General features: G+C 45.6%; 1 protein-coding gene across 1 annotated transcript; it reads left to right on the top strand.

Annotated features, from left to right (window-relative positions):
- The first annotated feature begins 4,883 nt into the window (after positions 1–4,883).
- On the top strand, positions 4,884–6,438 carry LOC128583687 (26S proteasome regulatory subunit 4-like). The gene has a single exon (XM_053588139.1). It carries the CDS (start codon positions 4,899–4,901, stop codon positions 6,219–6,221), a length of 1,323 nt encoding a protein of 440 aa, XP_053444114.1. The 5' UTR covers positions 4,884–4,898; the 3' UTR covers positions 6,222–6,438.
- The last annotated feature ends 8,720 nt before the right edge of the window (positions 6,439–15,158 follow it).

Raw genomic sequence — 15,158 nt, 5'->3', positions numbered from 1 at the left:
AAACTTAAGACATGAAACTATAAAAACACTTGAAGAAAGTGCAGGGAAAACTCTTGAAGAAATCGGTCTGGACAAATATTTTATGAGAAGGACCCCCTGGGCAATTGAAGCAGTTTCAAAAATATACTACTGGGACCTTATCAAACTAAAAACTTCTGCACAGCCAAGAACACAGTAAGTAAAGTAAGCAGACAGCCCTCATAATGGGAGAAAATATTTGCAGGTTATGTCTCCGACAAAGGTTTAATAACCAGAATCCACAGAGAACTCAAATGTATTAGTAAGAAAAGAACAAGTGATCCCATCTCAGGCTGGGCAAGGGCTTGAAGAGAAACTTCTCTGAAGACAGGTACATGGCCTACAGACATATGAAAAAATGCTCATCATCCTTAATCATCAGAGAAATGCAAATCAAAACTAGTTTGAGATATCATCTAACTCAGCAAGATTAGCCCATATCACAAAATCCCAAGACCAGAGATGTTGGTGTGGATGTTGAGAAAAGGGAACACTTCTACATTGCTGATGGGAATGCAAATTAATACATTCTTTTTGGAAAGATGTTTGGAGAACACTTAGAGATCTAAAAATAGACCTTCCATTCAATCCTATAATTCCTCTACTTGGCATATACCCAGAAGACCAAAAATCACATTATAACAAAGATATTTGTACTAGAATGTTTATTGCAGCCCAATTCATAATTGCTAAGTTATGGAAAAATCCCAAGTGCCCCTCGATCCACGAATGGATTAATAAATTGTGGCATATGTAGACCATGGAATATTATGCAGCCTTAAAAAACTTGGAAACTTTACTTCTTTCATGTTTACATGGATGGAGCTGGAACATATTCTTCTTAGTAAAATATCTCAAGAATGGAAGAAAAAGTATCCAATGTACTCAGCCCTACTATGAAACTAATTTATGGCTTTTGTATGAAAGCTATAACCCAGTTATAACCTAAGAATATGGGGAAGGGGGAGAGAGGGGGGAGGGGAGGGGGGAGGATGGGTGGAGGGAGGGTGATTGGTGGGATTACACCTGCGGTGCATCTTACAAGGGTACATGTGAAACTTAGTAAATGTAGAATATAAATGTCTTAACACAATAACTAAGAAAATGCCAGGAAGGCTATGTTAACCAGTGTGATGAAAATGTGTCATATGGTATATAAAACCAGTGTATGGTGCCCCATGATTGCATTAATGTACACAGCTATGATTTAATAATAAAAAAATATAAAAAAAGAAAAAGTAACATAAAAGACCAGGCAGGGAGCACAAATTCTAAGGAACACAAGGAAACTGGAGAACTTTATACTAAGTGAGATAAATCAAGTGAATACAATATGATCTCACTTGTATGTGGAATCTAAACAAGTAAAACTCAGAAAAGCAGAGGGTAGAATGGTGCTTACTAGGGTCTGGAGGGTACAGATGGAGATTGAGGAGACACTGGTCAAAGGATGTAAAATCTCAGGTAGGAGAAAAGAGTTCAGAAGATCTCTTGTGCAACATGGTGACAATAGTTATTAACAATGTATTGTATACGTGAAAATTGCTTAAAGAGTAGATTTTAAATGTTCTAATCCCAACAAAACCGTTAAGTATGTGAGATAAAAGGTATGTTAACTAGCTTGACTTAATAATTCCACAGTGTATACATCTTCCAAAACATCATGTTGTATTCCATAAATATGGGGTGTTCCCCAGTCTCCCTGCGTGGGCATGCATAGGAGACTTGCATAGCAACAGATATCTTGAAAGGTGTTTGCCATGGTGGGAGAAAAGACTTCATGTCTGTGTAGTAAGAGGTGACCAACTCATGGAGAATGTTCTGTAAATATTTTCAAAAAATTGGTAATGAATATTTTGTAAATAAAAGTGCACTTAGCTCTAATATCTCATTTTCCCTATATATGGTAACTTTTCGGACACCCTGTATATACAAATTTTATTTGTCAATTAAATAATTCATTGAGCATGTATGAGTCTGCTCTGTGTCAGAAATGTTTTTCCTACAACACCTCTAAGAAGTTGGCATTCCTAAGATGGTGGCATTAATTCCAGACTAGACAAATAAATTAATGGAACGGGACAGAGTCCAAAAATTAACCAGACATGTATGGGAATTTAGAAGATCTTTGGAGCAATCCTTTATCCAATTTGGAAATAAGTAAAGTTAGACTCCTATCCCACAATATTAACAGCAATTATAATGACTAATAAACTTCATGAAAAAATAAAAGCAATGATAATCAAATTCTATTATTAGTACTGCTAATATTGTAATTATAATTATTCATGTGTATGACACTAATTAGTACAAAAATTAATAGCAATCATTTTATGAATAATGTGTGGGCTAGGCTCCCTGCCAGCACTTCACCTGTCATCTCACTTGATCTTTACCAGGCTACCGGGAAGTGGCCACACAGATGAGAAGACTCAGGAACAGGTCTAGCCATCTGTCTAGTGCTGCTACCTAGAAAGTGGATGATCCTAGGATTTACCCAGACTATCTGACCAACAAAGTAAGATGCACATAAAGAATTTATTGTAGTATTAGTAGAAAATTTAGAAAAATACTCTTGTGATCTGGAAATAGGGAAAGTCTGCTTAAAATCAAAAAGTCAAAGCCATGAAGAAAGAAATTGATCATTTGACAACATCTAAATTAAAAACTTTTCTACAATAAATTAAACTGCCAAATAAATTATGAGGGAAAGCTTAGGAGGAAAGGGCAACTCAGTAGAAAAATAGTCAAATGAATTGCAATCAGTGTAACCTGGCTTATTGTACCCTCATTGAATCCCCAACAATAAAAAAAAAGAAAAATAGTCAAATGCTGTAAATAGATGATGCTCAAAGGAAGAAAGACAAAAAAGTTCGGGCTCAGTGACTCACACTTGTAATCCTAGCACTTTGGGAGGCAGACGCGGGAGGATCACTTGAGGCCAGGAGTTCAAAACCAGCCGAAGCAATATAGGGTGGCTACAAAGTTCGTGTGCAATTTAAAATAGTTGTCAAAATAGACAAAATAGTTGTTGCCTATTTTGACAACTATTTTAAATTGCATACAAACTTTGTGGCCACTAGGCATATTGAGACCCCATCTCTACAAAAAAATAGAATAACTAGCCAGTGTGCATCTGTAATCCCAGCTACTTGGGAGGCTAAAGTGAGAGGAAGTTGAGCCTAGAAGTTGGATGCAGGCTGCAGCGAGCTACGGTGGTGCCACTAACTCCAGCCTGGGCAACAGAGCAAGACCCCATCTCAAGAAAGAAAAAAGGAAAGAAGGAAGGAAGAAGCAAGGAGGAAAGTACAGAGGAATGCTGTGATCACAGGAGTGCCTGGATGGTGTGTGAGGGCCTTGAAGTTTTGAGCCCCTTGAGTTTCCTTGAAAATGATCCTGAGTCTAACAGCTAGCAGAACTGGGGCCAGGAGCCCTACTAGACTGTGAGCAGGGAATGCTGATGTTTATAATTTGGCCAGATGGAAGGGGATCCAGATTCAACAGCAAGACCTTTAAAAGGCTTACCATCGCAAGGGTGCTGGCATGGAAATGAAGGCAGCAAAGGGTGGAGAATCTTGAGGAGCCAGGGCAATGACAGTGGGCATGGAGAGGAAGGAAGCGTTAGCAAGGACCCAGGCAGCTCTACTGATGAGACGGGGGACGCCCTCCTCACCCCAGCCTCCCGAAGCATTCTAGCCTCTGGTATTCCCTTACAGTTTATGTGTTCCCTTCTGTCCCCCAGCCTCTGCACTGTGGCTCCATTACCCATGCAGGGAATATCCGTTCCTTCTCCCTTGACCTGCTCAGATTCAGCAACACTTCCTCAAGGAAGCCCTCCCGACTACCTGCCAGATCAACAACCTGAGGGTGGCCAGTCGCTCTGTGCTTCTGGAGCTTGGGAGGGAGGCAGGTGCCTGGGCTCTTTGGCCTGATTCCTCCACAGGAGAATGTGGAGGCGACAGGGAATAGAAAGACAGTCCCAGATGGAGTACTGGGGGTCGACAAGATTTAAATGAGCAAAGGAACTGGGGCAGGTGCAGCCAGGGAAGCAGGAGGGAGGCCAGGGCAATGTGAGAGTGCTCTAACCCAGGGAGGAACGTGAGTCGGGGAAGACACGGGGTAGCACTGAGGGCTTGAGGAAGATAAGGGTGGACTTGGCAAGAAGAAGTTAATTAGTGACCTGGAGAAGCAGTTTTTGTAACAGTGAGATGTGAAGCCAGATTTCCGTGTATTAAAAATCAGGAAGTCTTCAGGGAGGAGTAAATAGAGCAGATCAAATACACACTTCTACACTAGTGTCATCTCGGAACTACGCTCCAATGACAGGGAAGGTTGGTTCCAAAAGGCACAAATCCACAAGGACAGGAATACTGGGAGACAAAAGCAATACAATTGTGGAAGCTGAAATCAGATGGACAAATGGAACTGGTTTTCAGACTAGAAGAAGCCCTGAATCCTGGGGAGGCAGGAGGGACGGGCTAGGCAATCCAGCTGCAGCCCAGCGGCCACCTAGGGCTGGGAACTGTCAATGCCATGGGGCAGCTCTGGAAGTGGGGCTCAAGGGAAGTGTAAAATGAGACCTGTGGGAAGATCTGCTTAAGAAAGAGTCAGAACCCCAAATTTCATCTGGAGAGAGTGAAATCAAGCCCCCACTATCCAGCTCCAACCCCACCTCCCTGTGAACTAGGGGACACCTGCTATGGAGCACAGTGGCATCCAGGAGAGTCTGATGGATGCACTCACTCTGGGCTCCCACAGTCAAATGGCCAGTCTTTCTCTTTGCTCAGGAGTCTGACCAGACAAGAGGACAGACTTCAAGTAGTGATATTTGAAATGTCCTTATTAAACAGTCCACCTAGAGATCGAGCGGCCGAGGCAAGATGGGTCAAAGTCAGAGTGGTGGCCATGGTCCTGGAGGTGGCAAGAAGGATGACAAGGATAAGAAAAAGAAATACGAACCTCCTGTACCAACCAGAGTGGGGAAAAAGAAGAAGAAAACAAAGGGACCAGATGTAGCCAGTAAACTACCACTGGTGACACCTCACACTCAGTGCCGATTAAAATTGTTGAAGTTAGAGAGAATTAAAGACTATCTTCTCATGGAGGAGGAATTCATTAGAAATCAGGAACAAATGAAACCATTGGAAGAAAAGCAAGAGGAGGAAAGATCAAAAGTGGATGATCTGAGGGGGACCCCAATGTCAGTAGGAAACTTGGAAGAGATCATTGATGACAATCATGCCATTGTGTCTACATCTGTGGGCTCAGAACACTATGTCAGCATCCTTTCATTTGTTGACAAGGATCTGCTGGAACCAGGCTGTTCAGTCCTGCTCAACCACAAGGTGCATGCTGTGATAGGGGTGCTGATGGATGACACAGATCCCCTGGTCACAGTGATGAAGGTGGAAAAGGCACCCCAAGAGACCTATGCTGATATTGGGGGCTTGGACAACCAAATCCAGGAAATTAAGGAATCTGTGGAGCTTCCTCTCACCCATCCTGAATATTATGAAGAGATGGGTATAAAGCCCCCTAAAGGGGTAATTCTCTATGGTCCACCTGGCACAGGTAAAACCTTGTTAGCCAAAGCAGTAGCAAACCAAACCTCGGCCACTTTCTTGAGAGTGGTTGGCTCTGAACTCATTCAGAAGTACCTAGGTGATGGGCCCAAACTTGTTCGGGAATTGTTTCGAGTTGCTGAAGAACATGCACCTTCCATCGTGTTTATTGATGAAATTGATGCCATTGGGACAAAAAGATATGACTCAAATTCTGGTGGTGAGAGAGAAATTCAGCGAACAATGTTGGAACTGTTGAACCAGTTGGATGGATTTGATTCAAGGGGAGATGTGAAAGTTATTATGGCTACAAACCGAATAGAAACTTTGGATCCAGCCCTTATCAGACCAGGCCGTATTGACAGGAAGATCGAGTTTCCCCTGCCTGATGAAAAGACTAAGAAGCGCATCTTTCAGATTCACACAAGCAGGATGACCCTGGCTGATGATGTAACTCTGGATGACTTGATCATGGCTAAAGATGACCTCTCTGGTGCTGACATTAAGGCAATTTGTACAGAAGCTGGTTTGATGGCTTTAAGAGAACGTAGAATGAAAGTAACAAATGAAGACTTCAAAAAATCTAAAGAAAATGTTATGTATAAAAAACAAGAAGGCACCCCTGAGGGGCTTTATCTCTAGTGAACCACAGCTGCTATCAGGAAAATGGGAGTTTACCTGACCCCAGAGGGATGAGGTTGGAGAAGCTGCCTAGAGTTGTACGTTTTCCACTTGACTGATATTAGCAAACATCCTTTGTATCTTTTGGAATATGATGTATAAGCTGCCCCTTGGGTGGCCTTCATCTGCTGGTCAGTGTGCAGCACTCTGCTTCCCAATAAAGCGGGCTCTTGTCACAGAAAAAAAATAAAAAAATAAAAAAAATAAACAGTCCACCTAGACTGCTTGGCAGTGATGCTCCAGCTCACCCTTGCACATTCAGAATTTCCAAGCAGCCTTTAGGTCTCGCTTTCAACATCAGCTTACACAAAAAGAAAACTCCACGTCCAGAGTAATTCAACCGAATGTCTAAAGAATAAAATAATACTAACCCTGCCCAAACATTCAGAAAATACCTTACTACTCTACGACCAAAACTAGGCAAATAACATTACAAGGCAAGAAAATTAAAGACCAATAACCCTTATTAACACAGATGTGAAAATCCTTAGTAAAATAAATACACGACCAAGTGAAGTTTATCCAAGGAGTACAAAGTTGATTTAACATTAGAACATTAAGTGAAGTAATTTGCCACATTAACAGAATAAGGAAAACTTATATGGGTCAGGGGGTGGCTCATGCCTGTAATCCTAGCACTCTGGGAGGCCGAGGAGGAATTGCTTGAGCTCAGAGTTCAAGATCAGCCTGAGCAAGTGGGAAACCCCATCTCTGTTAAAAATAGAAAAACTAGCTGGGTGTCATGGTGGCCATCTGTACTCCAAGCTACTCAGGAAGCTGAGGCAAGAGGATAGCCTGAACCCAAGAGTTTGAGGTTGAGGATAATGCTACAGCACTCTACTCTGGGTGACAGAGTGAGACTCTTAAAAAGAAAAGAAAACTTCTATGACCATCCTAGCAGATGCAGAAAAAGCATTTGACAAAATTTAACAATTGCTCAAGATAAAAACTCTCAGAAAATTAGAAATAGAAGGAAAGGTCTTTGATCAGATAAAGACCAGCTGTGAAAAACCTGCAACAAATATCAAATTTGATGGTGAGAGACAATGCTTTCTCTCTAGAAATGCCCATTCTCACTATATCTACTCAACATTTTATTGGTGGCTCTAGCCAGTACAGTAAGTCAAGGAAAAGGAATCAAAGGAATCTAGATTAAAAAGGAAAAAGTGATACTGTCTTTATTCAAAGATGATATGGTATTAGGTATATAAAAATCCTAAGGAATCCATAAAAACTATTAAGTAACTACAACCAATAAGTGAATTGAGCAAGGTAATACATGACCAATACATGAGAAAATCAAGTATATTTCTCTATATACCACCAAATATTTAAGAATTAAAATGAAAAATAATATTATTTACAATATCATAAAAATAGGGATACCTTTAACAAAAATACGTATAGGATCTGTACCTAGAAAATAATAAGATATTGCTGAGAGAAATTAAAGACTAAATAAATGGAGAGACATAGCCATTTAAAGACTGGAAGACATAATATTGTTAAGATGACAATTCTCCCCCAAATCAACCCATTGATTCAATGCAATCCTAATCCCAAACTCACCAGGCTTGTTTGCTGAATTGGTTAAGAGAAAAGGACCTAGGAGAGCCAAAACCATTTTGAAAAAGAAGAAAATGGAAAGCTTGCAGTACCTGACTTCAAGAATGATTGCAAAGGTTCAATAATCAGAACAGTGTGGTGTTTGCAAAACGATGGACACAGGCTTCAGTGGTACAAAAACAGAATCTAAAAATAGACATGTGTGTAGGGTCAAATTTTTTCCTTTTGAGAGAATCCTTCCTGGCTTCATGGATCTCTTTCCTCTTGAGTTAGTAAGAATTTTATGGACGGCTTCTTTTCCCTTTATATTTGCTTTTTCTGTTTGTTTCAAGCACTCTATTCTATACTCCAGGCATTCTTGAGCTGTCTGGTAGTCTTCCATAAATAGCTTATACAACAGAACCTCTGTAAGTTGACCAACCAACGGGCTGTAACAAACTGTATCAACACACACAGGTGGTCAATGTAAGGAACTAGGCCTACTGTGCTGGTACATACATGTAGTGCATGTCCAGTCTTTGACCTCCAGTCTTAGGTCAACTTAAGGAGTTGGTCAATGCAGGGAGATGGTCGACTGTGGAAATTTGACTGTATTTTAACATCAGCTTTACTGAGACATAATTTGCATTGAATAATATGCACTCATTTTGCACCTACATTTTGGTACATTTGGCAGATACATGCACCCAGGTAACGATGACCACAATCAAAATAGACAACATTTACAGTCACATTACAAAGTTCCCTGTGTTGTCTCCAGTTAGTCTCCACCACCTTCACCCTCAGTCCCAGGCCACCCCTAATCTCCTGTACATCTTTCTACAGATTATATTTGTCATTTCTAGATTTTTATATCAATAAAATCTCACAGAATCTACTCTTTTGTGTCTGCATTCTTTTGCTCTGCGTGATGTGCATGAAACTCATCTACGTTGTTGACTGTTTCAGCAGTTCATTTCTTTCTATTGCTGTTTTTTCTTTTTCTCTACTGTCCTATTGTGTGAATACATCTTTGTTCACCCATCCATCTGTCGATAGACATTTGGGTTGCTTCAGTTTTGGCTATTGTGATGAAAACTGCTAAGAACATTCACTTAGATGTCTTTGTGTGAGCATGTGTTTTCTTTTTTCTTGGCTAAATGCCTAGTTATTGAATGATTGGGTCATATGATCAGTGAATATTTAGGTTTATAGGAAACCATCAAAAGGGTTCCCAAAATGATTGTACCATTTTACATGCCCAACTTCTCTTTCTTTTGTAAATCTGAAAAATTTTATTTTTAGAAGTAGGAGATAAATTTATGTAGTGTGCCAAAGGGGGTGACCAGTGGGGACTTGAGGAGAGAGTGAGTTTCAAATTATGTCTCAGCACCCCAGGTAGGAACCCAGAAGAGTGTGGGAGGGAGGGTCCCCGGTATCCACTCTCTGGCCAGATGACAAGAGAACATCCCTGTACTTGGTTCCAAGGAACCAAGGTCACACGGAAATCAGGACACTAAGCCTACGGCTGCCAGGGTGGTGGTGCCTGAGAAAGGAAGAGACTCTTTACCCACCATTGTCCCTTGCACTGCCGTCCACCACCCTCCCTCCCTGACACTCACCACAAACCTCTACCAGCTTCTGTGGCCACAACTGTTCCTTCTCACAGCTGTTTGGGTAATAACCTTCCTGGAGCTTACTTAATTTGGCTGAGTGCTTTCTCGCTGCGCCTCACAGATTGGGTGAAGGGGTCTATTCCCTGTGTGTTTGTTCCCCACCCCCACAGCAGGATAGTCTCATCAAAACAGAAGATTCAGGGCAGGAAACGGTGGGCAGACCTGAACCAGTTGGCCTCTTCTGAGACCTGGATTCTCTGCTCACCACATCACCACATGCCAGAGTGTGAAATGAATTCCATCCCCCCAACAGCACAGAGCACAGAATAGCGCCAGGCAGTTGTCTTCTTCACAACACATCTCATCTGCTCCCCTAGGTCAAAAGTTTAGCACTGTTCCTGTTGGGGGTTATAGGAAGCACTTGGAAGAAGTTAGTTTTCTGCCTTCCAAATCTCCAAAAACCTTCTATTCTGAACTCTGCACGCTTCTGTGAAAGCCTTCTGTGCAGATTTTCAAGGGCCTCTCAAGCATCTTTGGGAGCAATAGTGCTTTTAAAACTCAAAGAGGAGTTCGGCCTGGGGACTGGAGGGAGAGGAGAAGAAGATGCTCAAGAGAAGAAAGACTCACAGAGAGGCAGGGAACATGGAGGACACGCGAATCTCTGTGACACTCCTGCCTGGCTCCATCTGTGTGCAGGCTCCAGGTGGGCCCTCCCTGGTACGAGGCCTGGATCAGCCACTTAGCAGAGGAAATGATAATAGCATCTTCCTAATAGGATTGTCTTAAGGTGACATTAGGTATGGAGCTCTTAGCCCCAGTCGTACAGAGAATGCATCCTGATTGTTTGGGGACTCCGTGTTTGATGCAGGAGGGAAACAGTGTTTAGCAGATGTAGTGGGGTGGGATGGGGCTGGGCACCGAACACATGGCTGGCTACCTCTGTCCCATAGCCTCTCCAAACTTCCCGCTGAGTGAGGCCTCTTCCATTATAGCAGGGCTGTGTCAGGGGACAAGATAGCACCCTGTGGGGATACCCACAGAGAGGGTTGGATATCCTTTACCTTTAGTACCAGAAGCCAGGAAGCTGCCCAACTTGAGTAAGTGGGGTGAAGGGCAGGGCAGGTCCTATCTCAGCATCTCGCCAGAGGCTTGGCCGGCACACGGCCTCCACATGCATTCCTGCCATTGTTTGCTTCAAGTGGGGCAGGGGCCCAGACTGGGGGCCTCAACCCTGACTGTAGAAGTGAGAACTCCATGAAAACATGCTGTCTGTCCACCTGCACTTCTCCTGCTGACCATCCCTTCCTGGCTTTGGTGACAGGAATGAGTCACAGGAGGAGCCCTTAGGGCTAGTTCACTTTCTTTTCCCTCTGCCAAAACTGGTCCTGGGGCTGTGCAGAGCCCCATTCTGTCCTGCTGAGAGTGGGCACGGGTGAGCGCCTGCAAGGAGCCAGGCAGGGTATCTGCCTGGGAGGCCAGGGGGTCCTGGGGTTGAGGCTTGCAGGCTTTAGGACAGAGGATTAGGGTGTGGGGAACCAGGAGACCCAGGAGCAGGAGTGGCACAGGGATAGCTCCATGGAGGAGGTGTCATGTGAGCTGGGCAGGATTTAAGCCATCATCATCATTGTCATCATCGTCATGCTGACATTCGGAGCACAGTGTACCTAGAGAGTGCTGGTGACCATGCCTGATGCTTGGGGACAGCCATGCCCCTCATTCCAGCTGCTGGTGAACGCACATCCTGTGTGCTCCACAACATTGTCACTAGCTCTAACCACAGAAGTTAGAGGCCCTGAAGGCCAGACTCCTCATGGGCTGTAGACAATGAAGTTGCAGCCAATGAGCCTCCCTGGGCTCCATTCACACCTGCAGCCTGTCTCTGGGGTGGGCATCAGTTCCCTAATCAGCCCCTGCCTGACTCTGCCTCTTTGCAGGGGAATGTGGGGTGTTTTACGAGAGGCGGGCAGCAGAGCAAGAAGACCAGGGGGGGATGGTAGGGAAAGGTGCCCTCAGCCTGGAGCTCACATGTCCCTGCCCTGGATGAGGCTCTTGCCATCTCAGGGCTCGAGTTTCTCTTCTGTAAATTCCCTGAGTCCTCCCGCCACTGCTGTCCCCTGGTAGATAAGGCTGCTCAGACCTGACTACTAGCGGCTGTGCCCATGGGACTGAGGGAGCAAGAGGGCTGCCCTGGTGACCTTAATCTGAGCACTTCACTTAGTGGTCAGAGGGCTGTGGCAGGAATGAATGACCTCTTTCCACAAGGACTAAAGTTTGATTTGCTAGGTGGGACTATTTTAAACTATGTCATGGCTGATTAAATGTTCATTTCTGTGGGAAATGAACCAAAGTCTCAATCCAAGTTGATAACGCAATGCCAGGAACATGGGTTAATGAATAAGTACACCGTGAATAACTGTCACCTCCCCAGGCTAGAAACTTCAGGATCATTCTAGAAACTTTCTTGTTTCCTAATGATATCTGCAGCTGATACTTTCTGAGCCTTCCCTGGTCCCAGGAGTTTACCTGAACCAAGTCATCAAATCCCGCCAATGATCTGTGGAGGCTGGATTGACGTAATTCGGCAGACAAGGGAACTGGGGCTGAGTGGGGCCGCAGGCAGGCTGGCTCAGGGATCCATGCCCTTGGCCACTCCCTTCCAGCAGCCCTTAGTTCACCAAAATCTAGCCAAGTATGTCCCTCTTCCCTCCTGCCCACCCCCGCCACCATCCCCACAGTATCTCTCAGCTGGACAGATGGGCAGGCCTATAGGGCTTCCCCTCAGGTAAAGCCAAGCTGCTGCTCTGTCTCAGGAGCGCCCTGGGTACTCTAACCTCCTGAGACCCTCCCCCTCCCTGACATACATCTGGCCCGGATCACCCTTGCCCTGCCCAGTGAAGCCCTTGCTGACTTCTTTCCCTGGCAAAGTCTTCCTTGTCTCAGACACCCTCCCCAGGCTGGACCCCTGGCTGGGTTTCCCCAGCACCTGTGCAGTGCCAACTAGAGTCTTCAGCATGGGTGAAGTGATATCAGTGGGTATGAAGGGCTTCTTGGTATGTCTGTGGCCCCTGCTCCCAGAGGGACAGGGATCCTTTCACAGTGACATATGGGGCATGACAGTTAACCTCGGGGCCCTGGAGTTGCTCTGTTGGAACTAGAATCCTCACCTACTTGCCGTGTGACTTTGGGTAAACCATTTAACCTCTCTAAATGGTACCTACCACATACGGTTGCCACGGGATTAAGTGCTTGGAGCAGCACCTGGCATCCAGTGGCACTGGCAATCAGCTCACCCTCCATGTCCCTGGGGTCCTGCCTACTAGCGGGCTCTTGGCAAGCGTGTCCTGGCACCTAAGCACCTTGCATTGATCAAACGTCTCTGGTACCTTCTAGACAGCCTGGCACTGTGATTATCCCCAGTTACCTATGAAAGAAGAGAGAAGTCACAGCTAGGAACCCCAGTGTCTGCCTCCAGTGCCCCAACCCTTAGAAGCTTCCAAGACCGAATATAATGAGACAAAACAAAGGCCATTGAATCATGCAGAGAGTGGGGGCAATCACTTTAAATCTGTTTTTCCAAATCACACTATTTTAAATGCCCTGGGCGGATGCCCACATGTGCAGGGACATTCTGCCTGGCCAGAGGCATTTTGTCTCTTTGAAAGGCCCCATTGTGACCCCACATCGGCCCCAATTGATTCAGGGAACAACAGGCCCTTGTGCGGGCCTGAAGGGAGCCTTGCTCCAGCTCATGGCTGGCAGTGCAAACCCTTTGCTATCTCTTTTAAGGTCAGCGCAAGGAGGTCTCAAATCCTCGGTTTGGGCTGCTTTGCAAAAACAATCCTACAACCTGCAGGGTTCTGGTAAGAGATGCTTTTTAGAATTTGGCCCTGCGATGCTGATGAAGTCCAGTTCCTATACAGTTCATCTTCTTCAGAAGGACGATCCCATATGTGCAGGATGGCGTGGCAGGAGTTTGGCTCCCATGGGGGACCTCCCAGGCCATCCTGCCCTGTACAAGGAAGGCAACCAGGAAGATGCTCTCAGGAGGTGTCCTAGAGACCCCACGAAGTGACAGGCCCACAGCCTATACCCTCTCCCTACACATATGCCCATGCATAACCGTGAGCCCTGTGGAGCTGCCCTGGGGCTGAGGAAGGCCTGAGGGCATGTACTGACCTGCTAAATCACTGTCCAGTCAAAGCCCCGCCAGGTCACTCCCAACTGTTCTTCCACATGCCTGGCTGTACCCATCCCCCAAATCCCCCTGAGCTGGCATTTGACTACTACAAGGTCTTGTCTCATTTCCCTGTCATTTTTCAAGAGGCCAGAGGATAGCCCTGCATGAGTACAGGTCAGCCAGAGCAGCCCTAGTGAGCAGGCCCACTCACTCGTGTGGCCATGTTCCCTGAGCACCAGCCTTGTGGCCTCCTGGCACCTGGCCAGGCACTGACTGTTCCTACGTGTGCACCGTGAGGTGGCCAACTATGGTTTGGCCTGTTCTGCAAGACTTGGCTCTTGGTCACATCATAGTCATGGGCTTCTTCTTAAACCTTTTTCAGGGCCATGGAAAGTTCTAGCTCTTTATTTTATGAACTTAAAAACAGTTCCTCACCTTCTTTGCAAAGTATCAGCTGGACTAGGCAGCCCTTTGGCTCTGTGGGGGCTGCAAAGTGGAGCCCAGCTGCAACTTGAACTGGCTTTGTTGCAGCTGCAGCTCTGAGCAGCCAGCTCCTCTGAATGACAACCAGGTCCAGGGCCTGATGGCAGTCAGGAACTGTCCCAAATGTCCAGCCTAATCCCCCTTTGGAGACCCCTCTGTTGGCAGTAGGTCCACCACTAAGTCTCATTGTCACCTCCTGAGATGGATGTGCCAGCCCTAAACCCAGCTGCCTGAGTCTTAGTTTCCTCACCTGCAGAGTGATGTGGCCACCAGGAGGATGACAAGAGGATGACAGGAGGTCTTGCATATGACAGGTGCTTATGCATTGCCTGGCCCAGAGCAAGAGCCCCCGAAGTGGCAGGTAGGATGGCTAGACAGAGGTAAGCTGGGGTCTTTGGAGCAGCTGTGCTGGATGTTGGTGCTGCCTGAATTTTTATCATAGTTCTGGCCACCAAGAGGGCAGCACATTTAAGGACTATCCACCTGCCCTTGGGGTGGCCCCAGAGGAAGTCCCTTCCCTGTGTGAGACCAAGAGGCAGAGAGGTGAGGTGTACCAGCAGCAGGCAGTTTAGGGGCCAGATATCAGCCATGTCCTTGAGGGACCAGGGGCCCCAGCACACAGAGGTGCCCAAACAGTGCCCATTCTCTGTAGTCTGAGGACCTTCTGGCTATTGCAGTTGCAGAGCAGGCTTCTTAAATGTCCCTGTCCCCAACCCCATCCTCCCCAGGCATGGTGGTTGCCCAGAGGAGCTGTATGCTTCCTGCACCTGGAACCTCTGAGTAGCTGAATACAGATAGAGCTGAGCTCTGAGATGCAGAAGGAAACAGGACAGCGGAGAGGTTAAGGGGGGTGGAAGAAGAGCAAGACCAGGACAGGACATTTTTTGAGGCGAGGCTGAATTTGTCCATTCCATTCACATCCAACAAGATCAGGATGCAAGTCAAATGCAAAGCTAGAAAATGACTCAAGAGAGAAGGAAAGAAAGCCTTCTTCCCTTCTGAAAAAGCTGGAGAATCATATGCATAAGCTTTGAACTAAAATTTTTATAGTTAGATCAACTTGCAACTGAAAAAGAG

Source organism: Nycticebus coucang, chromosome 4 (assembly GCF_027406575.1).
Source record: "Nycticebus coucang isolate mNycCou1 chromosome 4, mNycCou1.pri, whole genome shotgun sequence".
In the NCBI taxonomy this organism is placed as follows: Eukaryota; Metazoa; Chordata; class Mammalia; order Primates; family Lorisidae; genus Nycticebus; species Nycticebus coucang.
The sequence above is the reverse complement of the archived record's forward strand: the minus strand, read 5'-3'. Positions and strand labels throughout refer to the sequence as shown.